The sequence below is a fragment of the Lissotriton helveticus genome, chromosome 5_1 (genome assembly GCF_964261635.1).
Source record: "Lissotriton helveticus chromosome 5_1, aLisHel1.1, whole genome shotgun sequence".
Classification (NCBI taxonomy): domain Eukaryota; kingdom Metazoa; phylum Chordata; class Amphibia; order Caudata; family Salamandridae; genus Lissotriton; species Lissotriton helveticus.
The window spans coordinates 1,578,300,571-1,578,326,563 of record NC_136065.1 but is presented as its reverse complement, the minus strand read 5'-3'; the positions used below and the strand labels follow the sequence as shown (position 1 = coordinate 1,578,326,563).

General features: G+C 45.6%; 1 protein-coding gene across 1 annotated transcript; it reads left to right on the top strand.

The window, feature by feature from the left end:
* Positions 1 to 3,383: 3,383 nt before the first annotated feature.
* Positions 3,384 to 16,033, top strand: LOC144753719 (gastricsin-like). Its single transcript, XM_078641307.1, has 8 exons — positions 3,384 to 3,536; positions 3,837 to 3,954; positions 4,587 to 4,705; positions 6,442 to 6,641; positions 12,607 to 12,714; positions 13,153 to 13,300; positions 13,642 to 13,740; positions 15,658 to 16,033. Exons 1-8 carry the CDS (start codon positions 3,390 to 3,392, stop codon positions 15,808 to 15,810), a joined length of 1,092 nt encoding a protein of 363 aa, XP_078497433.1. The 5' UTR covers positions 3,384 to 3,389; the 3' UTR covers positions 15,811 to 16,033.
* Positions 16,034 to 25,993: the final 9,960 nt, after the last annotated feature.

Sequence of the window (25,993 nt, the reverse complement as noted above, 5' to 3'; positions counted from 1 at the left end):
AGCCCTTAAACTGACCTATCAGACCAGCCATTTAAGCACATCCAGATTGCCATATAGGTCAGTCTGACCCTTACCCTCCTGACGCAAAGTAGTGCATAGTACCACATAGCACTACTTTGTGTTTCTATCCAGCGTAAAACTAGAAAGTAAATCTCGACACAACACTTTGCACTGGTTTGCACTGGTTTCTGATGCAAACTTGGCACAAAGTGTTAATAAATCTGAGTCATATTATTGTTCCAAATTGGCCTGATTTGATCACAATAGCGTTTTTCTCTGCCGCTGCTACCCCCATGGCCCCTCCCCCCAGCACGACCAACGCGACTGGCCCAATCCAGCATCACTCCCCACTCCCGCTTCCCAGCTGTCCAGCCCTCTCTGACCCCTACTTAATGGCGCCCGCTGCCCGCGTCCGGTGTGCAAACGCAGGCAGCGGGCACGCCAAAGGTGCGCCAAAGGCAAGCCTGTCTGCCCCTGTCTGCGACTCGACCCCGAACATCGCCAGGAACCCTGGACCTCCTCAACGTCAACGATACGACCCAGCAGCACTCCACGCTCTCAACCCAGGATGCAACAACAACTGCAAGTTAGCATCACCAGGCAACATCCACAGACCCTTCAGCTGTCACCGCTGCCGGCACACCTGCAGCACTGCCAAGACCACAGACCCGGCGCAACCCACCCGCAAGACCACAACCCAACCAAAGAACCTGCAATGCATCCTCCTCAACGTCCGATCCCTTCACAAACACGCTACCGAAATCTGGGACCTCCTCGAGAGTACCACCCCGGACGTAGCGTTCTTCACCAAAACATGGACCAACACCACCTTGGGACCACACATCACCATCGCCATTCCCCAAGGATACAAGATCTCCAGGAAGCACCGCCCTACCAGCCCGGGAGGAGGAATCGCCATCGTCCAGAAATCTAACGTCCACCTGAGCACACTCCCTGACGAGCCCACAGACCTGATGGAACACCTTCACTTCAAGATACTGGCCAGCCCTACCACCACCCTCCGAGGAACCCTCATCTACCGACCCCCTGGACCCCCCAGAATTTTAGCCAACTCCATCACGGACATCATCTCCCCGCATGCCATCGTGTCCACCAACTACACCCTACTCGGAGACCTCAACTTCCACCTCGACAAAAAACTGGACCTCAGCACCACATCCCTCCTGGACAACCTCCACAACATTGGCCTCCGCCAGATCATGACCGAACCCACACACTCAGCAGGACACACCTGCGACCCCCTCTTCACAACAGGTAGCTCTATCACCTTCAGCCACACCACCGAACTCCCATGGACTGACTATCGATGCGTCCACTTCACCCTCAGAACACCCACCATCCACAGACACCTGCACCTGCTCCCACGAAGAAACTGCACCAGAATCACAGACAACCAGCTAACCTCAACACTCAGCAACTCCACCCCAACCATCGCGTTAAACGACCACCCCAACACCGCAGCCCGAACCCTGCACAGATGGATCTCCGACAGCGCCATCACCATAGCCCCCTCAAGAAAAACACCCACCCCAAGAAAGCCAGATGGTTTACCACCGAACTTCGAGAGTCCAGGCGTACTTGCCGCCGCCTCGAAAATGCCTGGAGGAACACCAAATCCACAGAAGCCTACAACAACTTCAGAGCCGCCACCAACGCCCACCACCAACTCATCAGAAAAACTAGGAAAAAACTGATTAAAAACAGAATCTCCACTCACGCACACAACAGCAAAGAACTCTTCAACATCATCAAGGAGTTCGCCCCACCCATCAGCGAGTTCACCGACATCCCTCCCTCACAAGACCTCTGCGACATACTCAGCACCTTTTTCCACCCCTAAATCAAGAGCATCTACGACAACTTCGACAAAGGCAACCAACACACTGAACCCTCACCAACCACCCCTGACACCCTGAAGCCAGCGATCGACAACTGGACAGCCCTCACCACGAAGACCCACTGAAGACGATGAAGTCAATCCATTCTGGGGCCCCCACGGACCCCTGCCCCCACCACATTTTCAACAGAGCTGCCAACACCATCGCACCCATACTCTGCCACACCATCAACTGCTCCCTGGCAACCGCCTCATTCCCCGATGACTGGAAACACGCCAAGGTCAACCCCCTCCTGAAGAAACCCTCGGCAGACCCCACCGACCTCACAAACTACAGACCCATCTCCCTGCTCCCATTCCCAGTGAACGTCATCGAGAAAGCCATCAACAGCCAACTCGCCACATTAATCGAAGAGCACAACATCCTCGACTCCTCCCAATCCGGCTTCAGAAAAAAACACAATACGGAAACCGCCCTACTCGCTGCAACAAATGACATCTGCACCCTACTTGGCAAAGGAGAAATAGCAGCCCTCATCCTCCTCAATCTCTCAGCAGTGTTCCACACAGTCTCTCACCGCACTCTAATCCGCAGACTCCACGACGCAGGGGTCCAAGACAAGGCCCTCAACTGGATCTGCTCCGTCCTCTCCGGCAGAACCCAGCGGATCAGACTCCCCCCTTTCCTCTCCAACCCTACACCTACCACCTGCAGAGTCCCCCAGGGGTCCTCCCTCTGCCCTAACCTCTTCAACATCTACATGGCTCCGCTCTCCCCCATCGTCAGAACCGACGGACTCAACATTGTGTCATACGCAGACAACACCCAACTCATCCTCTCCCTATCCAACAAACCCAATACCGCCAGACACAATTTTAGAGAAGGCATGGAAGCCATCGCCAAATGGATGAAAAACAGCTGTCTACAACTGAACACCAACAAGACAGAAGTACTCATCATGGGCCCAAACCCAGATGCATGGAATGACACCTGGTGGCCCCCCACCATCAGAAGCCCACCCACCCCCACGGACCACACATGCAACCTGGGAATCATCCTGGACTCCAAGCTCAAAATGGACCGCCAGATCAACTCTGTCTCGTCCTCCTGCTTCCACACCCTCCGCCTCCTACGTAAGACCTTCAAATGGATCTCCCTCAAACACAGAAAGACCGTCACTCACGCCCTGGTCACCAGCCGACTCGACTACGGCAACGCTTCTGGAGGTTGTTCTGCATTGGTAAAGCACCTGATAGTGATGAAATGACCAAGCTTGACATTGGTCTATAGTTTTTGCTGGATGTGGTGTTTGACTCCATCTAAAGATGAAAGTATCCATTTAAGGTTATCCAAACTGAGTGGGAAATATTTGTAGTAGAAGTTGGACCATGGGAGGCAGCAGGTAAGGAACAGGAATCAACAAAACTGTTGATATAAATTGTTCCTTGATTCCAGCCTGGAGAAGAAGCAGAACGGTGCTCTGACATGATGATTACCTTAATACTTTATCATCCTTGCAGGGTCCCATTGATGAAGCACAAGTCCATCCGTGAGAACATGAAGGACCACGGAGTCCTGGATGAGTTAACAAAGACCCACCGGAGAGATCCAGCAGCCAAGTACAGCTTCAACCAAGGGAACAACTTTGCTGTTGCCTATGAACCCATGTACCTGGACGTGAGTGCTACCAATCCCTCTGTCATGTCATCTTAGAACTTAACAAAGAGGGCCAGACTGTGCGCCCCAGCATCAAACAATGTCCTCTTTGACTAGGGCAGAGTTCTGCATTTTTTTAAAGAGTACATATTTGTGTGGTTTATATAAATCATGTCTGTGTGTTCTTAATGAATCTCAAAAGAACTCTGTATCTAAAAGATGTTGCATTTCTTCTGGTGCTATCGGTAGTGGTACTTGACCATGTGAAATGTGCTCTTTGTATGTGAGCACAGAGCATAATATCATTGTCTTCTCCTCTAGACTTACTATTTTGGTGAGATCAGCATCGGGACCCCCCCTCAAAACTTCCTGGTTGCCTTCGACACTGGATCTTCGAATCTTTGGGTAGCCTCTACATATTGCCAGAGCCAGGCATGCAGTGAGTATTAACTAATGTCCTCCCAGGTCATGGCATACAACTCAAGAGTTGCAGACATTGGGAAAGCGAGGCCAATATGGTATATTAATTTATGAATATAAAATTGCTTCAGGGAACGGCCTTCATGGCTTGTACTGAGGTATAGGGGTCGGTTATCATGAGACGTTTGCTCTTACACAGTAGTGAGAGGATTAACCGATGATGCTTGGTAGTAAGGTGCCATTATTGTGCTTGGTAGAGATGACACTTCCATAACAGAATACGAAATTGTCACAGGCTGAGAGACAGCAGCAACTTGGTAGCTGAAGTCTTACTGAACGACATGAGCAAGGTGCCCATATACTTTTCTTTGCGCTTTATTAAAGGATGCCTGCCTCCTGGCCACCGATCCTGAGCAGGAACAGTCTAGGTATCAGTTTAGAGAACTCAAGGAAATGTGTTTTTTCATTCATAATACTTGTACTGAGTAAGTGTAAATAGCTCAGATCCCTTTTGATTTGGATCTAATTCTTCCAATGGCTGTTCAAGTAGATCCGCCAACTTAGAAGTTGAAGATCCCGTAGCCTGGGCGTCTCACCTATCGCGATGTATGTATGCCCAAGGTCACCTTTTCTCTGTCTTCTTTGCTTCAGCCAACCACCCGCTCTTCAATCCCAGTCAGTCTTCCACCTACACCAGCAACAACCAGCAGTTCTCCATGTGGTATGGCAGCGGCAGCATGACTGGGATCCTAGGCTACGACACTGTGACGGTGAGAACAGTCTATATACTAATTCCTCAGGATGTGAAAGGGCCAGCCATTGCTAGTGTTAAAAACCATACTCATAAAGAACATAATATCTCACCCTTACCACCAGGAGTGACCATGAGAGCATGGCAAGACAGGCAGCTACCTAAAAATCTGAAAGAGTCAGGCACTATTGGTGTGGTTAACCATAGTCAAAGAATACTCTGTTTTATACAACTTGTTAGGACTACTCAGCACCCCTGAAATTCCAAATAATGTTTATACCTTACTCTTCTTACTAGCATGCTATTCCAAAACTGGCTGCTGTATACTGGAACATGTACAATGCCCACCAATGCCTTCTATTACGCTATCAAGCCAGAGTTATCCCAGAGGTATAAAACAATCCTTTTCCAGACTGGAACTAACTCCAAAAGAGCAGTGCGCCCAAATGTGTGAAATTGTATAGTATGGAAATTGAATATGATTATTACCCAAATAAGTAAGGATTTACATTGGTGACATAGGTCTTTGGAAGCCCATAGGTTTATATGGGATGGTTGTTTCTGTGCCACCTTTATAGTAACTGAAACTCACTCTCAGTGGGACAGTAAAGCAATGTCTACTTAAAATGGATAGCACTACCATGAGCACAGATTGGGAAAAACATCAATTTCTGCCCATTCTATCCACTGCCACCTTCTTTCCACCAAAATGTACATGACTTCCTGTGTCAGAATTTACCACGAATCTTGTGAAAGAGACAACCTGCCTATAAGACACTGTGAGAAGCCTTGAAAGCCAGGATTCTCTCTAAGGTTAACAGAGGTGCGGTGGAGCAGAATGCCGGACAGGTGACTTGCTCTACCACAGCGCTAAGCTCTTACGGAGTCAGCAGACTCTCTTAGCTCAAGCGCCAACTCAGTGATGAGCCCAAAGACTGGAACCTGGTCTGGGGTTGCTTGTGTTCCATTCAGAGGAGTCTGGACCATCCCTTACTGAGTAGAGCCCAGCCTGATTTACATACAAATAGTGCTAGTCTGTAATAGTGTGGATGAGTTAAGAAATGATGGGCTGGAATGCTGCCCAATGTGACTACCAGCGTCTGTGGATAATGAAACCATCCCAGCCACCATTTATTGTGCTAAGCGGAGGTGCTCCTTATTGCCACATTGCGAAGTACATGTCCCTCTCATTACATGTTACTCTTGTTATTTTTGGCTTTTGTTATATATTATACTTAGCATTGCATGTTTATGCATTTTTTTAAACAATTCTGTCAGTATTTATCCATATTTCTTTTTTTGGTCATCTTATTAGTATTTATCCATATTTATTTTGCGTGTGAGAATAAATGGAGTCACACAATAGTATATTTCCACATTTATCTAACTGATGAACATACATTCAAACTTTGATACCTTTCATGTTTTAGCAAATTAAGCAGCCAAATATAACAAAACACCATACCCACAGGTAAGTATCAGCATTATACTACAAATATATGTTCACATATGCCTTTCTTTGAGGCAATTTCATCTTGTTTTTTAACTCCCCATGCTGTCTATTTGCTCAACTGTTGGCCTGGAATTCACAAAACACAACATAGAGAGTGACAGACAAGAAACATAATTTTCTGTATTTTTCTGCGTTTAAAAAAATGCAGGCGAGAATTACGTTGTTTTCTGCCTCTATTTATCTTTAAATATCAGTAAAAATGGAAAAAAGGGAGCCTTAATTCTGCTCTGTAATCCCTGCAGGTGCAAGGCTTGGCCATCACCAATCAGGAGCTGGGCCTCAGTGTGACTGAGCCCAGCTCATTCTTCTACTACTCAAAGTTTGATGGGATCTTCGGCATGGCCTACCAGACCCTGTCTGCAGGGGGCGCCACCACTGCTGTGCAGGGCCTGATGCAGCAGAACCTGGTCACTGAGCCCGTTTTCAGCTTCTACTTGACGAGGTAAGGGGCCCCAGGGGCACCTCTCTATGACAAGGTTAACCCCTTCCACGCTCGTGACGAGCTGAGCTCGTCATGAGTTGTGCCGCTCGCACTCTCATGACGAGCTCAGCTCGTCATGTAACGCGGTAATTTGAAAAACGCAGCGCGCAGCGGGAAAAACGCTAGCGCGCATGCGGTTAAAGACTGGTTCATTAAGGACTTTCACATGTTCCGCATCTGCTGCATAATATACAGATTTTTAAAAAAAACATATTTCTAGATCATGGGTACTCACAAACTTTGTCTTGGGGGCCACATTTACGGTGTGGTTTGTGGCCGAGGGCCGCACTGGTGGGGGGGTGTCAGTGGGGGAGGGGGCGGGGCTAGAGCAAAAAAAAAACTGACCATGAGGTTGAACACAGGCCCCTGCAATGGACGCCTTCGTCTACTCAGCCTCCAGACCAGGCATACACTTCTCTCACACTTTCTATCTCTGTCTCCCTCTCTCTCTCTCTCTCTCTCTCCGCCTCCCTCCCTCTCTTTGTCTCCCTCTCTCTCTCCGTCTCCCTCTCTTTCCGTCTCCCTCTCTCTCGTTCTCCCTCTCTCTCCGTCTCCCTCTCTCTCCCTCTCCGTCTCCCTTCGTCTGTCTCCCTCCGTCCGACTCCCTTTGTCTGTCTTCCTCTGTCTGTCTCCCTCTGCCTGTCTCCCTCCGCCTGTCTCCCTCAGTCTGTCTCCCTTTGTCTGTCTCCCTCTGTCTGTCTCCCTCTCTCTCCTCTGCCTCCCTTTGTCTCCCTACGCCTCCCTCTGTCTCCCTCTCTGTCTCCCTCCATCTCCCTCTCTGTCTCCCACCGTCTCCCTCTCTGTCTCCCTCCATCTCCCTCTCTGTCTCCCTCCGTCTCTGTCTCCTTCTCTCTGTCTCTGTCTCCTCCTCTCTGTCTCTCTGCCTCTCTATCTCTGCCTCTGTCTGTCGCTGCCTCTGTCTGCCTCTGCCTCTGTCCCTGTCTGTCCCTGTCTGTCCCTGCCTGTCTCTGTCTGTCCTTGTCTCTGTCTGTCCCTGTCCCCCTCCCTCTCCGTCTTTCTGTCCCTGTCTCTGTCTCTATCTCTGTCTGTCTCTGCCTCTATCTGTCTATGTCTTTCTCTGCCTCTATCTGTCTATGTCTGTCTCTATATGTCCCTGCCTCTATCTGTCCATGCCTCTATCTCTGTCTCTAGCTCTGTCTCTAGCTCTATCGCTCTCTACCTCTGTCTGTCTCTACCTATATCTTTCTCTACCTCTGTCTCTGACTCTATCGGTCTCTGCCTCGGTCAGTCTGTCCCGGTCTCTGCCTCTATCTAGCTCTGTCTACCCCTGCCTCTATCTGTCTCTGCCTCTATCTGTCTCTGCCTCCGTCAGTCTGTCCCTGTCTCTATGTGCCCCTGCCTCTATCTGTCTCTGTCTCTGTATGTCTCTATCTGCCCCTGCCTCTATAAGTCTCTGTCTCTATATGTCTCTATCTGTCTCTGCCCCTATCTGTCTCTGCCCCTGTCTGTCTCTGCCCCTGTCTGTCTCTGCCTTTGTCTGTCTCTGCCCCTTCTGTCTCTGCCCCTGTCTGTCTCTGCCCCTGTTTGTCTCTGCCTCTGTCTGTCTCTGCCTCTGTCTGTCCCGGCCCCTGTCTGTCTCGGCCCCTGTCTGTCTCTGCCCCTGTCTGTCTCTGCCCCTGTCTGTCTCTGCCTTTGTCTGTCTCTGCCCCTTCTGTCTCTGCCCCTGTCCGTCTCTGCCCCTGTTTGTCTCTGCCTCTGTCTGTCTCTGCCTCTGTCTGTCCCGGCCCCTGTCTGTCTCGGCCCCTGTCTGTCTCTGCCCCTGTCTGTCTCTGCCCCTGTCTGTCTCTGCCTTTGTCTGTCTCTGCCCCTTCTGTCTCTGCCCCTGTCCGTCTCTGCCCCTGTTTGTCTCTGCCTCTGTCTGTCTCTGCCTCTATCTGTCCCGGCCCCTGTCTGTCGCTGCCTCTGTCTGCCTCTGCCTCTGTCCCTGTCTGTCCCTGTCTGTCCCTGCCTGTCTCTGTCTGTCCTTGTCTCTGTCTGTCCCTGTCCCCCTCCCTCTCCGTCTTTCTGTCCCTGTCTCTGTCTCTATCTCTGTCTGTCTCTGCCTCTATCTGTCTATGTCTTTCTCTGCCTCTATCTGTCTATGTCTGTCTCTATATGTCCCTGCCTCTATCTGTCCATGCCTCTATCTCTGTCTCTAGCTCTGTCTCTAGCTCTATCGCTCTCTACCTCTGTCTGTTTCTACCTATATCTTTCTCTACCTCTGTCTCTGACTCTATCGGTCTCTGCCTCGGTCAGTCTGTCCCGGTCTCTGCCTCTATCTAGCTCTGTCTACCCCTGCCTCTATCTGTCTCTGCCTCTATCTGTCTCTGCCTCTGTCAGTCTGTCCCTGTCTCTATGTGCCCCTGCCTCTATCTGTCTCTGTCTCTGTATGTCTCTATCTGCCCCTGCCTCTATAAGTCTCTGTCTCTATATGTCTCTATCTGTCTCTGCCCCTATCTGTCTCTGCCCCTGTCTGTCTCTGCCCCTGTCTGTCTCTGCCTTTGTCTGTCTCTGCCCCTTCTGTCTCTGCCCCTGTCCGTCTCTGCCCCTGTTTGTCTCTGCCTCTGTCTGTCTCTGCCTCTGTCTGTCCCGGCCCCTGTCTGTCTCGGCCCCTGTCTGTCTCTGCCCCTGTCTGTCTCTGCCCCTGTCTGTCTCTGCCTTTGTCTGTCTCTGCCCCTTCTGTCTCTGCCCCTGTCCGTCTCTGCCCCTGTTTGTCTCTGCCTCTGTCTGTCTCTGCCTCTGTCTGTCCCGGCCCCTGTCTGTCTCGGCCCCTGTCTGTCTCTGCCCCTGTCTGTCTCTGCCCCTGTCTGTCTCTGCCTTTGTCTGTCTCTGCCCCTTCTGTCTCTGCCCCTGTCCGTCTCTGCCCCTGTTTGTCTCTGCCTCTGTCTGTCTCTGCCTCTGTCTGTCCCGGACCCTGTCTGTCTCGGCCCCTGTCTGTCTCTGCCTCTGTCTGTCTGTCCCGTCTGTCTCTGTCTATCTGTCTGATTCTATCTCTAACTGTCTGTTTCTGTCTCTATCTGTCTGCTTCTGTCTCTCTGCCCCTATCTGTCTCTGCCCCTATCTGTCTCTGCCTCTATCTGTCTCTGCCTCTGTCTGTCTCTGTGTCTCGGGCAGTGCACACGTCCCCATCACCAGCCCAGAGACAGCCCCCCCACTTCCCCTTCTCCCCGTGTAATGTAAAAGCCAGCTCGTTTTCTCTGTGAATGTGCTGCTTAGCAGGGTTTGTGTCCCACCACTGTGCCTGGATCCACAGCTGTCATGGGCTTTAATTCTGACTCTCACCCCGAGCAGTCATATCAAAGTACCCCTTTGGAGCCAGTCACCCATACTTCACAGGTCTTAAAAGACCATTTAATTGTTAATGAGGTATTGTATTTGACCTCTTCTTAGCGCCCCTGAATCTTCGCTCTGACTATGCCTGGATTCGCCCGGCCCCCATAAATCAGCAACCAGCGGTGTTTGCAGACACTTAAAATAAAAATAACACAGGTACAGGAAGGCTTGCCAGGCCGCTGGCAGCCCGCGGGCCGTACTAAATGTAAATGTAGGCCCCTGCGATATGCATAGTAGTAGCAAATGTAAATCTATTCTTTCCTTATAATACAAAATAATAAAAATTATATTCTGCAAATAATCTAAAAACACCAGGGGGCATATTATCAAGCACAGTGTTAAAATTATCGCCGCTTTAGCAGCAGAAAACTGCAGCTAAAGCAGCGATAATCGGCTTGATAATATGCCCTTGAGAATTCCAATAGAAGCCCATGTTGACACCAGAACATGGGCTTCTATTGGAATTCCCAAGGGCATATTAGCAAGCCCATTATCGCCACTTTAGCGGCAGTTTTCTGCCGCTAAAGCAGCGATAATTTTAACGCCGGTTTCTTGATTATATGCCCCTAGATGTATTAGCAGCATGACTGGTCATTCGCGTTTATATGACTCTCCATCAGAGCTGTGTATTTGTTCTAGTAGACCAATGCGAACACTTAGAGGTCAGTTAGAGTTTGGCAGGTCGGGTCATCAGACAAAGAAGTTCAAATTCCCTGTCCAGCAATTCCGTGGTTCAGCTGCTCATCAAGAGGTGGGAGCACAGTGGTGTTTCTGATGCGGAGCCTCTGATGGCTTGGCAGTCGGAAAACTCGGATCTGATGGCCCATAAGCAGCGCTTCATTTGTGAAAGTAAGATTGCCGGTGCCTGAACTCTGATCAGCTCTGCAATTAAACGTCAGCTCGCGGAACACGACGCTGGCAGTTTTAAAACCACCTCATATTCAGGGCCACTGCAACTATGCGGCAGGAGAGGCACAAATTATGCGGCAGGGGTGGCCAAATAATGCGGCAAGAAAATGCAAATTATGCTTCTTAATTCAGCATATTTTCTGACAGTATTACTTCACAATTTTAGCATTTTTACTAGGCCTGGGCGGTGAACTCCGCTTTGTTCACAGTTTCCTGCACTCCACGCTCCATGGAGCACGTTCGCAGAGCAGAGTTTTTTCCTCGCTTGCCAATGTTAAGTTGGCGAGCGCGAGCAAGGAAAATCCAACGCTAGACCACCTTCCTGCGAGATTTCTCAACGCAGGCAGTTACGGATGGTCGTAATCGCTAGCATTGAGAAACCATCCGGTCACGTTGAGGAAACTGCCGAGTAGAAAATCTATTAGAGTGGCAGATGGAAGCAGCGCCCTCTTGCGCTGCACATGGTGCAGTTTGCGCTAAAAATCAAAGCGAACGGCGTAACCTAACCCACTCCATCGCATGTGGAAATCATCATAGCGTGGCAGACTTTTTTTGGTCACTTTGCAGAGTTCCACATAGCAGAACTCTGTGTACTCCGCCCTGGCCCGATTTTTACACTTGTTAACAATGTCTTGGCATAGGTTGCAACTCATCACTTTAACACTCAAAAATAGCCATAAGCAACAGAAAGTTGAACAGTCAAACATTACAAAGGACCTTCTGCTGCACAGTGTGTTGTTGTGTTTTTAGCAAATTTTTAACCATTTGAGCTAGAGTTATTCATTTTGGAGGGGGGGGGGTAAACTCTTCAGATTATGCAGCAAATGAAGCATTATGTGACAAATTCAGGAGATCCATAATTATGCGAAAATGGCGCAGCCGCACAATTGCATAATTCCAGTGGCCCTGCTCTTGTTTTAACTCTCCCCTGTAGGTCCCTGCATTTTCCTTTGGTGATGGTTTTGCAGTCTTTCTCTTTCTCCATTTTTCCATTCTGTGTAATTTCCCTTTCTTGCTCCATAAAGTAAAGATGCAGAAAAACTAAGTGCTGGTTCCCAAAAATAAGTGCTGGTGACCCCCACCGACTCAAATGAAGCATTGTGCACAAGCAATGGGATTGTCAGGTCACAGTGAGGGTCACCTTGCCTTTTATATCACTAGAGGTTTCTCTGTCTGGGACTGCTTGGCACGGGGCAGAAACATCAATGGTCCAATGATGGAACGAGAAAATTCCCTGCATGTCAGGGCCAGTGATCTTTTTTTTTTTAACTCCTACTTTGGGATTTTTTTTTGACAAACAAAAACCTTTTACTTACTTTTGCTAATAGTAAATAACACTTGAAAATCTTAACAGAAGCATTAGGAAAACATATTATGCATTGGATGTCTGCGGTACAGAGGAGAATCAGTTCTACACTGCTCTACCTTAAAATTGGAAACTTCACACCACCACATGAACAAAACTGCACACACATGCTTGCGTGTGCACACATCTACTTACACATCATTGCACATACATATACAGCAGACACACGTGCACACATGGAGAGGCAGACACAAATACTAACAGAATCATTGATAGAGGCACGCACACTGGCACCCACCATTGCATGTAACTAACCTGGACTGTGTAGATTGCGGCATGGGCAGTGATTCTTGCATTTTGCTTCCCCTGTGTCCGCAGCCAATCAGGAGAGGTCATCCTTGGTGGCGTTGACACCAGCCTTTTCACCGGCCAGATCTACTGGGCTCCCGTCACTCAAGAGATTTACTGGCAGATCGGAATTGGAGGGTAGGTCCTTCTCCTCTCGCGATCTTTGCACATCTGCCTTAGTTGAAGTTTTCCTCTCTACATCGACTGGTACAAGAAATCCACAATGGAAGACGTTTTCTAGAAAGAGATGGTTAATTCCCTTGCCAATGGTTGTGCCAAGGTGCTCCCAATACAGCCATCATCCTAATTCTTGTCTCCTTCCCACAACATCCTCAGTACTGCTGTTCATACTATTCCCAGCTCCACATGTCTATTTCAAAGTCATATTCTGCAAGATCAATGGAGAGGTGACCAGCATGAAGTCCCCACAGTTCTTCTCCCATGAGCCTTTCTCCGGGTCACTATAATAGAATTTTTGTGTAAGGGTGGTGTGGTGACTCTCAGGAACTCCACACTCAACACTTATCGACCATGGTGGCCTCCTAGGCTGAATCCTTTGATTCCATCTTCCCTCAGGTTCTCCATCGGTGGCCAGGAGAGCGGATGGTGCAGCCAGGGGTGCCAGGCCATCGTGGACACTGGGACCCCACTGCTCGCCGTCCCAAAGCAGTACATTGGATCCTTGGTTCAGTCCTTGGGAGGACAGCAGACTCAAAGCGGAAAGGTATGCCATCCAACGTTGTGACAGGTGGTGGCATCTTTTAAGTGCATTCTTAACCACGGGAGTGCATACATTCATAAGGTTTGCCAGCAGACCAGTATCTCAGAAATCATTCTCACTTAAATACTTCACATGCATTTCTTCTTCTCTGTGGACCCATGGGATTTGTGACCCTAGGATGGGTGTTGTCTAGAATAAATCGAGTACAAATGTTGGAAAGGCAGAGGGGGGTCATTCAAAATGAACTGACGGCAGAAGGGGTCTAAATCAATGTCAGAGAACGTTGAAAGGTGAAACCGCCTAGCTGTTAGATGTAAACTGTATTTCCACTTTTCCGTTTGCAGTACGTGGTGAACTGTAACAACGTGCAGAACCTTCCGTCGCTCACTTTTACCATCAATGGTGCCACCTTCCCAGTCCCGCCATCTGCCTACATCCTGCAGGTAAGCCTGAGCTAGGACCTGAGCTAGGACTCCCAGCAGCAAAGCGACCTTTGATCCATACCGTAAAGATCTATTTGCTGCATATGGACCAGATATGCGATGCTCAATTATCATAAAATGTGTGACGCGACGATCTACATTTTGTTTTAAGTCTTGAGAAGGGTTTTATGTACACGTTTTGAGTTTTTGTGTTTTGTGCGAACACATGTGCAACTTTGCATTCATGTGCTCGTCTGCGTTACTTGAATTTATTACAATAAAATGGTGGCGCTCTATAATAAATCAAATTATTCTGAAGATAATCGCCCGCTCCTATAAACGGTTGCTAAAAAAACCAGACATTTTTTGGAAAGTGGGGCGTATTTTAATATGCGGCAATTTCTTATTTTTGACTCACCCAAACTCTTTCCTTCGTAAAAAAAGTTTTAATTTCAAGTCAAATTTGTAAGGATAGAAAACTACCACCAAATCTAAGTTTGAAAAAACATTTTCCGGGACTTAATGTTTTTTTAACAACATTGCCTTCACTGAAAGATGATTCCTTCCTTTGATTTGTATTTACAAGGTATCATTGCTTTATTGGTTACCATGCTTTTGAATAAAATTAATATTTTGGGACTTTGGATGACTCAAACAGGGTGAAGGATGTCACATAGAATTTGGCTGAGTGGGATCACTGCCGTACTTCAGGAGTGCTCCTGCCCTGCCAGCATCACAAGAATATGTGAAGTTCCAACGCTATCAAATTGATTGTGGTATGTAATATCGCAGTTTTTACAACGCAAGTCATTACTACGACTAGCGCTGGGGGGCGCTGGATTTAGGAGTAGTAAGATTTACTATTCTAGCACCAGTCTACGTACAACAGGGAAGGAGTTGAAATAGTAAATCTTACTATTGCTTAGGTTATAGCGCTATCGAGCGCAAGTCGTTGTATCGCGGTGTAATCACCGCGATGTAAAGGATGTTTCCCACATACAATGTCCCTACTCTCTTTAAATTCAGGGGAAGCACTTGGTTTCAGACCATGAAGCCTCAGCTAACTCTGCCATTGATAACCTCTGACTTGTTGGCTTGTTCTCCCCAGGGTCCTCTGGTAATTGCAACTGTTGCCACTGTCATATTTAGGGTGGGGCAACCGTCACTAGATTTCCGCGCCCGAGTCTACTATGTGCAGCAATATGGTCCTGGGCGGGAAAATCGCTCAATGGCGCTCATGCATGGGGAGAAAAGTTCCTGCCTATTGCAGTTGGTGATTTTAGTTTTTTAAGCATAAACTTCCACTGTGGGAGTTTATTTGCGAAAAAAGTGTTTGCCGAGCAGGTGCAACAGAAATGGCAACTTCAGTGATATCAATGGAGCACCAACAGTGGCCGCTCCACTGAGTACCAGGGACCAGAGACATTTCATGACGAGGGCAATTTGGGCATTGCCCAGGGACCCCACCTTCAAAGGGCCCCCTGGGAAAGCGATCTTTCTCTCTATCTCATGTGTCTATGTATCCATCTCAACTATTAAGGGATTATTCAATATTGTCTGTCATCATGGGGCCTGAATTAGCAGAAAATGAATAATAGAATTCAAATGTGTTCCCCCTGTAGTATGTCTTGGTCGGGCCACGTAAATCTTCAAGATAGCACTGCCATGGACCTCTAAAAAGCGCGGCAATCCACAGTCAGGCAAGCTGAAACCATACTTACCATAGACCGTGAGGGCCAGCAGTCCATCCGCTACACTCTAACTCTGGCAATAAGTGTCCCAGAGTATAATCAGTGCAGCCAAGATACAAGGACGGCCCTGGGCTGTCCCTTGGTAGATGACCTCGGCAAATTCTCTTCAAAATCAGATGCTATGCAGCCATTGATTGTTACTACAGTTTCTCCATCATGACTCTGACTCCTCTTGTTTCTCTTTCAGATCAATGGTAACTGTGTCATTGGGGTGGAGTCCACATACCTGCCCGCTCGAAATGGCCAGCCCCTCTGGATCCTGGGCGATGTCTTCCTCCGTCAGTACTACTCGGTCTATGACTTTGGCAACAACCGAGTGGGCCTGGCTGCGATGGCTTAAAACCATCTGAATTCTTATTGCCGCTGTGCTGACTCAGAATATACCTAGGCTCCAGCAGATACACAAACCCATACATTTTACAGGAAGTCACTGGTCTGTTAAAAGTATAGCACTATGGCCCTTAGTTGGAGTTGGATAGTATAAGAGACCAAGGCTGGTGTTCATCAGAAACGCGTAGATGTTAGTCACTTGCTGTTTGGACAAATAAATGTTACAGGACACAGTGCATGAGTGACTATCTTTACTTTAAATGGTGAAGTTCTGTGGAGATTGTAACAGACGTATATAAAGTTCTTTTACCTTGCATGACCCTCAGTCAAAGTTGCATCAAGTGGTTATTCTTCAGGTGGAAAATATGAGTGGAGAAGTTCCTAGAATTTGAGAAAAACAAGAGGTAAACAAACCGGAGTTCTACATCTTTCATTCCTGAAGCCCATAATGGCCAGTTAATGTGGTGATAACCCATACAAGATTACTAACACAGGGCCCAGTATTACCAACTCTTTTAACCACATTGGTGCTAAGGCAATTCCCCCTGGGTGCTGTTACTCCAGATTTCCCATTGTTCATGACGAGCTCACCTTGTCATCAACACAGGAGCAGTGCACTGCATGACGAGCTGAGCTCGTCATGATCATGGAAGGGGTTAAACATCCAACTCAGAATGAACACCATGGGTCCAGCACACGCAAATGATTCTGTTGTCTCTGAGAGGTCTATTTACAAGCCGATTTGCATTGCTCTTGTTCCAAGCAATGTGGCGCAAGAGTGACACAAACCTTAAGTTAGATTTATGACACCACGCAAGGTCACGTTGTGTGGGCTGGGTGTCTCCATAAATTTGGAGTAAGGCAATGCTGCACAAATCGCTGCGCTGCTTTACTCTGCCCTGGGAAGGCGCTCCATGGGCGTTGCATAGGTGTTAACATGCAACTCCCATGTTTTGACGCATTACCGGATTTACCAGAACTGGTAAATCTCGGAATGCACCAAAAAGATAGGCCTTCCTAGAAGAGGCATAATAAGGAGAAATATCTTTATTTCTCGTTACTTCCTCTTTCTATGCCGTTTGCAGCACACATTGATTAAGGAATATGCCTCTCAGGATTGTTTTTATGCAGGAAAGTGCCCCCTACTGCACGAAAACAAGCCTGCATGCAAACCATGTACTTTGCACCATGATGCAAGGGTGCCTGCATTGGTGCTAGGGTGCCAAAAGGGCATCAGCACAGAGGAAAACAAGCATGTGTCATATTGCCTTAAATACAGCATATTCCTGTCTTTCCCTGTCATGTAGTGCAGCTCAGCAAGGTGACTTGCTGCGCAACATTTTCATAAACAGGCCCCTAAATTAAAAAAAGAAAATCCCTAAATAGAAGAGTTAGTGATGCTTTTATTTTATTGGAAACAACAGAACAATATTGCGCATATGAGATAGGCAGCAATAGTATAAGGTTCATTGGATTGAGCATATCCTATGTCTAGGTAATGGAGATGAGATATCTTATTTTGTTTATCTATATCTACATACAGACAGATAGATATTGGAACCCTTCTTTCCTGCAGCTAGCTGTCACATGGACTAACTTGTTACATTTCTCACATACTATGAAAAAAACATTGGTTAGAATTATTTTTTAAGTGGGAGAAATCAGAAAAAAGCAAACCAAAAAGGCTTAAACCAAATGCTAATATTGGTTCATTTGGGAGGTGTAGCCCGATCACTGATCTATAGGAGCTATTCTGTCCCTGGGGGAGACTGGTCTCAAGTGAAATCAGAGTCTGAAAGACCCTTTGTGTGTCTTTGTTAATGTGTGCTCGTTATAGGACAGGGTGTGGAAAATCTGATGCCTTCTGCTCTTAGTCACCCTATCATCAACAAAGGGATCTTGGCAGCTCTGCTCATGCTGGGATCGATAGCCATCAGTGCAACGTTTACACAATAAAACATGTTCTGAGGAGTTTATTTCGAGTGAGGGTGGTGTTCTTCTACCAAGAGCACAGCTGAAAAACACGCTTATTGCGCTAGAACAAGTCTGTTTTGATTTTATCCAAGAATGTACAAAGAAGTCTTCATGTAAGTTGATTAGGCTTTCATTCGTGAGGCAATATTCAATTTTTCATATCGGAGCTCAATGATGCCAAATTAAGCGCAACTGTTATACATTTCTATGACTTCTCCCAATGCATTTCGGCCACTCATTGCCCTTCTTCAGGGGAAATTTCTGTAAAGAATTAAGCAGTAAGACATTGGATAAACCAAGCATTAGGTGAGCATACTTCACCTTCACCCTGGTGGAATAAGGAGGTTTACCCCATTGTTGCGCATGGACTACCAAAAGCAATGCTGTGCTGTCTCTTAAATCAACGAGACGTGAACAGTCAACCATAGACCACAGTACATCCATGCATGTTATAGTAAAGTGTGCAATATGACCGATGGGTAGTATGCAAACCACCAGATTTAAAAAAAGATTTAAAACAGAGTGGAATAGAAAACAAATATGATGTGGTAGTGAAGCGCACAAGATACCCGGAGAGTTCAGGCGGCTGTGAGCAGTAAGATTAAACAAGCCAACCGGTTCTCTATGTAAGTGCTATTCTGAAGGTGGTCAGCGACTATGTCGTATTTATCGAAGGTAACTTACTGAAATAACCAGAGTGTATGCGGCACTCTGTAGCATAACAAAAAAGTGAAAACGTGAATACTATCAGTGACGTGCTGCTAAAAATTCTATTTTGCAAGCATGTTTTACTTACCAGAGAGATGTAACGGTAATTAGCATAAGATGATGGTAGGAAAGCACCATTGTTGTCAACAGGAAGTTACTAAAATAGGGTGCAACAATAAGAAACAGACTGTGTGTTACTGGTGTATGGTCACCCCAGCATGGTCGCCATGTTGGAACGGTTACAAACAAATATACATATACTGATGAAAAATATGCAATGGGTTAAAGTGTGAACGCCAACACTGCACTAATTATCTTATCAACCTACAATACACACAGGCATGGATAGTTTGAACATAGAATATTTGGTGATTTGAATGTACAAACTTTCGCTCATGTCTTAGAGCATGATCAATTACAGGTATATAGATACAACAATTGTATCAACAGTACGCAATATCTTGTCTTGGACATAACCAGAACACAAGACTAAAATAATACTCAAACAATGGGTGGTGAGTAAACAGTGAATCTAAGTAAATCCCCATGTGGAGAAAGACATCAGACTGCTGTGTGAATGGAAAAGTGATGCAAGAGGTATGAGTCTTAGGAATCACCCAAAGGTGCAAGGTTGAAAGGTTATGAATGACACAATCATGAAACATTGAGTGTGGGATGACGGGCCAACTACCCGTGATATAAGGTGAAGACTAGGATATGATAACTGGGGGATGGGAAAAAAGATGGATGAGTAATGGCTCACAAAAGGTGAAACAAATTATACCCAAAGAGCAAATAGCTCAAACCAAAAGAACAATGGATCAGCTCATGTGTTGCTGCAAAGTGTTTCATCAATGACATATGGTGTGCATAAATGATGAGCTGAAAGTAATCTTAAAATGACCCAATATGAAGTATGATATGCACCGGAAGATCTATTGATGAACGTGGTCTATAAGTAAGTTCAAAAAGCAAGTTCAAAAAGGGCACTGTATGTAAGTGCATCAAAGATAACATAAGAATTCCATTTGGTCATTCAGACCGTGAGGTTTCAAAGAGCTCAAAAATGTAATCCAATAGTTCTCTCTTTCAGGGAGGCGGTTGTTGGTATCTCTACTTTCAAGTTTTCCACAACTTCCAAAATTAGAAATTTCAATTGGCTGATGTTGTGGTGATTTTCAACAAAATGAGCGGCCACCACAGATTTCAAGTTTTTTGTTCGAATGCTGCTCTTGTGTTCATGTATGCGAGTTTTTATTTTTATTTCTGTCTTGCCCACATATACAAGGTCACATGGGCATTTCAACAGATAATTAACATTGGTGGTGTCACAGTTAGCTGTCACATGTAGGTGAATTATTATACCTTTCCTAGGATGAGTTATTGCAGAGCCTTTAATCATGTTATTGCAATTGCTGCAATTGTAACACAGTGATGATCCTTTGTGTGTTGATTGGGGTAAGGCTTTGGGTGGTTGTGTAATCAGATCTTTAATGTTCTTGCCTCAGCTAAATGCAAAACTTGGCGTCTCTGCAAAAATGCCCTTAAAATCTAGTTCCACTGCCAAAATAGACCAATGGTTATTGATAGATTTCTTGAAGTGGTGGCTCATGGTTGAAAATGTAGATACTACTACCATGCATATTTGTTCTTTCTTCTGCACTTGAGTCATGAGATCTGTTCTGGACTTGGTCATACTTCTTGACCAGGCTTGTTCCAGGATGTTGTTAGGATAGCCTTTCTGACTGAATCTTTTTAACTTGATTTCGGTTTGTTCCTTCAGGTTCATTGGGTCTGATACAATTCTTTTACCCCTGAGTAGTTGGGAGTATGGTAAGTGTTTTTTTAGGGAATTTTGATGAAAGCTGTTGTAGTGTAGCATGTTATTCCTGTCAGTTGCCTTTCTGAACACATTGGTCTCCAGTCTGTTATTGACTCAGTTGATTTGTACATCTCAGAATGCTATACTATTTTGTTGAACTTCATAAGTGAATTGAATTCTGTTGTTGATTTGATTAAGCACGTCTAAGGCTGTCATAAGGGTAGTGTGTGACCCCTTCCATAAAATGAATATATCGTCAATATATCTCAGGAAAATAACAGCATGTTTTTTCCAAGTATCCAACCCCAGGATGTTTCTTTCTTCGAATTTGTGCATGAAGATGTTAGGGTAGGCTGGAGCGGCGCAGTTGCCCAAGGAAGCCAGTGAGTTGTAAATTAAACTGGGCTTCCCATTTGAAATAGCTTTAGTAGAGCGTGAAATGTAAAAGTTCCATGAGGAACTGTTGAAAATCTTGGTCCAGATCAGAGTTCAATACATTTTCTTCAATGGCTTCAAGGCCAAGATTGTGACGAATCGAGGTATAAAGGGATTTCACATCCACAGTACATAACTACATCTCTTTGTTTCTCTTGAATGTAATTTGATTCATTTTCTTGAGAAAATCTGTAGTGTCTCTGATATATGTGCGCATCCTGATGACAAATGGTTGTAAGTATTTGTCTAAGAATTTGCCCACTGGTTCATGTAAACTCCCTCTGGTCGAAACGATAGGTTGAAAAGGAGGATCATGTCGATCCTTATGTATTTTTGGGAGAATACATATGGTCGGTGTTTTTGGATTGCTTTGCCACAAATATTGTTTCACTTTCTCTTTGATGATGCCATCATCTACTGCTTTCTTCAATACGTTTTTTTTAAAAATTGGAAATTGGTCAGTCGGATTGTGATCCAGTGCGCAATAGGTTTCAGTGTCATTAACATGATTCTGGACTTGGGTTTTGTAAAAGCTAGTGTCCATGATTACCAATGCCCCTCCTTTGTCAGCATTTTGGCATGTAATGGTAGGGTTGCTAGTTAGTCGCTTAAGAGTGTCTTGTTCTTTCATGGAAAGGTTGCGAAGTTTTGATCTACATTTGAAATTAAACTTACGAATGTCGTTTTTTACTAGATTTTCAAAAGTGTGTAAGCTTTTATGGCTGATAGGACCCATGTATGTATTGTTGGTTCTGAGACCCCAGAGGAGGTCTTTATCTGCGTTATCTCGTTGAACAGCTACATTTTCAAACAAATTTCTTAAACGTAGATTACTCATGTTTGGATAGGCTGATCTCCAGCTCCAGGCTGTGGGTATACAGGTGGGGACAAATGACGTCCCTTTTTGAAGAGTTTTAATTTCCACTGTGTTTAATTGATAGGAGGAAAAGTTAATAACTAAGTTGTTGTATTCTGGTTCTTCTTCCCTTTGAGTCTCTTGCTCGTCACTGGTAGCATCTTTGCATCCGAATTGTCTTTCTCTGCTACTCTTTCTTTTGCCCTGCCTGGGTGGTCCTTGAATTTTGGCCTTCCACCAAAAAAGGAACATCAGTGGTTTGTTGTTGTTGTGTATTATTTGAAGTGGAAAGTTGTTCGATGACTTTTCTCTGCAGTTTTGGTCTGGTGTCACCGTCAGATGATGTTTCAGTTTCTATATTTTGACTGTAAGGCTTGTTTTGACGTCGCTTGCATATACTTCCGCACAGGAGTATACTTCTCCCAGTTAGTAGTCAATGGTGTCTCTTCTTTGGACAAATCTTTCAATGTTTTAGGTAGTTCTTTGATGATCAACAAGATTAGGTAAAGGTAACACTTGTTGAGTATAGCATACCACTTTTCTACAAATCTAGGTCTGTTTTCACATAATAAAGGTTTAAGTGGGATCCGTAGACCTCTTGGAACTCTTTGTGCACAATGGTATTTTATTAGTGTCCTAACGTGTAATCGCTGGTTAATTTCTCGTTTCGTCAGGTACAACAGTTGTCTGATGTTGCTCTCTTTGTTTCTGACATTGGCCATAGGTGTGGTTTCTTCATGTAACAGTGCGTATATCTTGGAAGCATCTTCCTCAGCAAAAGAAAATGTATATGCTCGTAGCTCGGTGACATTAGAAATGTCTTCATAAGCCATGGTAGACAATTTGGTCAAGTGTGCTGTGTTCTGTGATCAGAATACTTGATCAAGGAACAGATGATAGAACACGCACTACTGGGTAGACGGGGTGACTGGGTTGTTGCGTGCCTCAGAGGTATCACTCTCTGGTTGTTGAGTGTGGCTGATATAATAAGAAGGTAGCGTTTCCTAGATTAGGAGACGTCCCACTGACTACAGCTGAAAGGAAACGCTTATCACAATAAAACAAGTATGTTTTGATTTTATCCAAGAATGTACACAGAACTCTTCATGTAAGTCGATTAGGCTTTTATTCGTGAGGCGATATTCAATTTTTCATATCGGAGCTCAATGATGCCAATCTGGTGGTTTGCATAGTACCCATTGGACATATTGCACACTTTACTATAACATGCACGGATGCACCGCGGTCTATGGTTGACTGTTCACGTCTCGTTGATTTAAGAGACAGCACAGCATAACTTTAGGAAACAAGTAGAACCTTTGCTGAGGAGAGGAACCAGAGGAACTGAGGAGGAGACTATTCTTAAGCTGAGTGCTGTTTGGGGGATTGGCCTGCAGTGGTTGCCTGACTGCCAAAGAAAGGAGAAAGGTATTTGTGCTACTTTCAAATCAACTTGTAAAGGATCTCCAAGGGCTTGAGATAGAGCTTGTCTCCTGCTGAAGTCTCAGGGACAACAGACTTCACCAACCAGCTCCCCAAGAGTTCTTTGGAAGTGCCTGCTGTTGTAATGGGCCTTCTGAGGGACCGCGTGTCGCAAGGAGCTGGAAGCGCAACTGTCGTCGCATCACTGGAGAAGGGTGTCGCCACTGCTGTTGTTGCTTCGCCTTGCAGGCGCGTCTCGCAGAAGCACCTCACATCGCCGGAGAAGATGTTGCCATCGCATCAGACGCCGTCGCATCACCGGAGAAGTGTGTCGCCGCCGCAGCCACTGCCATCGCATCACTGAAGAAGGGTGTCGCCACTGTCGCATCACCGAAGAGCCTCGCATCACCGGAGAAGAGCGTTGTCGTTACATCAGATGCCGTCATATCACCGGAGAAGCGGGTCGCAAGGCCTATCGCGGTTCAGAAGAATTGTTGAGTCGCTGCACGGCCGTCGGGCGTGCACGCATCGTATCGTATCAAGGAAAAGACGGCATTTTTGTTTCATTGCACCGGATCTTCATCGCATCATGGCGCTGCTGGTCTCATTGCCACGGAAGCGCAGTAAGAAACCGGCGCATCACCTCCCCACATGGAGAAGAACCGACGCAGCAGTAGGGACTCGACGCATCACTGTTCTTGCGTGTAAGGAACCGACGCATCACCTTCCCTGCAACACTTTCGTTGTTTAGCGTTACGCATCCAAAGGTACATTGAATTGAAAGTGTTGCATTTAACATCTAAAGAACACTAAGCAATTTCTACCATTTTTAAAGTACAGTATTGTGGATTTTTTGTTGTTTGTGGTCTTGTGTTAAGTCTATATAAAAATACTTATTTTTATACTACAACTTGTGTGGTGCCATCTGTAGTCTTGACACTGGGTTACAGTATGTGTTCACAAATGCTTTACGTACTACCTCTGAGATAAGCCTGCCTGCTCGTGTCAAGCTACCAAGGGGGTGAGCAGGGATTATTTTAGGAGTGTACACCCTTACCCTGACTAGACTCAGGGGTCCCTATTTGGTCAAAGGTACCTACCTCTGCCAACTAGAGACCCCAAATCTAACACACCATCTCCAGAAATGTCTTCAAATCTGGCCTCAAGCACCACTTCAGCTGAAACAAAAGCATTCACAACTACTGTACCCTACAAATCACTGCTCCAATGCAATTGCTATGCAGTTCCAGGAAGTTTTGTGTTCTAATGTACTATGCTTTTAGATACTCAACTCACTATCTTTCCACTACACTTGCTGGTTATTGCTTCATAGTATCAGTTCAATGTAATAGAGCGCATTCTGCAACTAATATACAACATTTCTGTTAGAAACGACTTAGGGAACAAACAAAGATCTTCCTACCTTTCTGAAAATGCATTCAATGCATTACCACCAAATTTCTACTCTGTATTTAGCCATGTACATTTTTGGATGAGAGGTGTATGCGAGGAGCTGTGCTAAGAATTTTTGTCAGGGTGGTCATTATATCAGTTTTTTCAGGCGGATCATTTATGTCTACATAAATTGCACCAAACTAATGACTTTTGTAGTGATATAAAAGTGTATAACATATTCCTTTTGGTCTACAGGCTTGGGGGCAGAACCTGTATTAGAAAGTAGGTCCAAGAAAATTAAAATAAATATGAAGTATACTCAACAGGCCGATACCACTGAAAGTTGCTGTGTCTGAGGCGTAAACTGCAATGTTCAAGGCTACATGTAAAATTCGGTAGTTGTCAAAGTTCTAATGTGTTAGCAGGTGCACTATTGTATTAGAATGTTGAACTTCCAATGCATTGATTAAAAGCAAAGAAAGCCCTCACGTTAATTTTATGCTCCAAATAGCATATACTAACAGTTCCAGTAACAAGAGTGCGTTAATGATCCCCACAATTATTGGCACACTTGTCATAACAGTTTACAGGCACCAATTTGCAAGGATGGATGACATATTGAGAGGCCATATTTTCAAAAAGCTAAGACTTGAACACACATAGAATGCTGATGCTTCCCAAAAGTCAAGACTTGACCCTGCATGAACTCCCTGTGTCATTCCAAAATTCAGGAAATACCACACGGAGAGTGTCCTTGTTCTCCCACAGTCATGCCTGAAAAGACTTCCCCCTACATTGAGTGCCAACACTTTCTCAAAAGTAGGATTTGATCATCATATGATAAATACCCACATGTTTTCCTTACAGAGCCAAGAATTCACCACAACAGGACTCCCCTCTGCTTCCCAAACCTAAGACATGACCATATTTGTGGCTTACCCACTCTTCAAAAACCAAGAATTGACCACACATACTGTGTCCACAGTACTGCACAGTCATGCATTTAATGTATTTAGCTTGTCCTTTGCTCTCCTAAAGTAAATGCATCCTACATTGAGTGCCAACACTCTCCAAAATCCAGGAGATTACCATATATTGGGTGTACTAAACTCAATGCTCTCTCAAAAACTAGACTTTGTAGGACAGTGATTGTCCACAGTCTTCAAAAGACAAAACATGATCTTGCATTGAGCGCCCATCCTTCCTAAAAGCTCACAAGAACCATCAAATAGTAGCTCTACTCTCTCAGAGGAAAGATTTTATTCAATAACAAGTCTTTCATTGAATCCCTACACTCTCCATAAATCAAAGCTTGCCCATGCTTGGAGTGCTCAGGCTTTACAAAATCATTGAAATGATCAGACACGGAGAGTTCATACTTTGACAAAGTAAGGACTTTACCGTGCACAGAGCACCGTAATGCTCTAAAAGTCAAGACTTCATCATACAGGGGCTGCTTATTCTTTCTCAAAACTATCATGTTCTCCAAAAACCAAGATTTGGCCATGTAAGGAGTTCCAACCTTCTCTTAAAGCCAGAACTAGACCAGGCACTAACCAACCACACTCTACTAATTCAAGG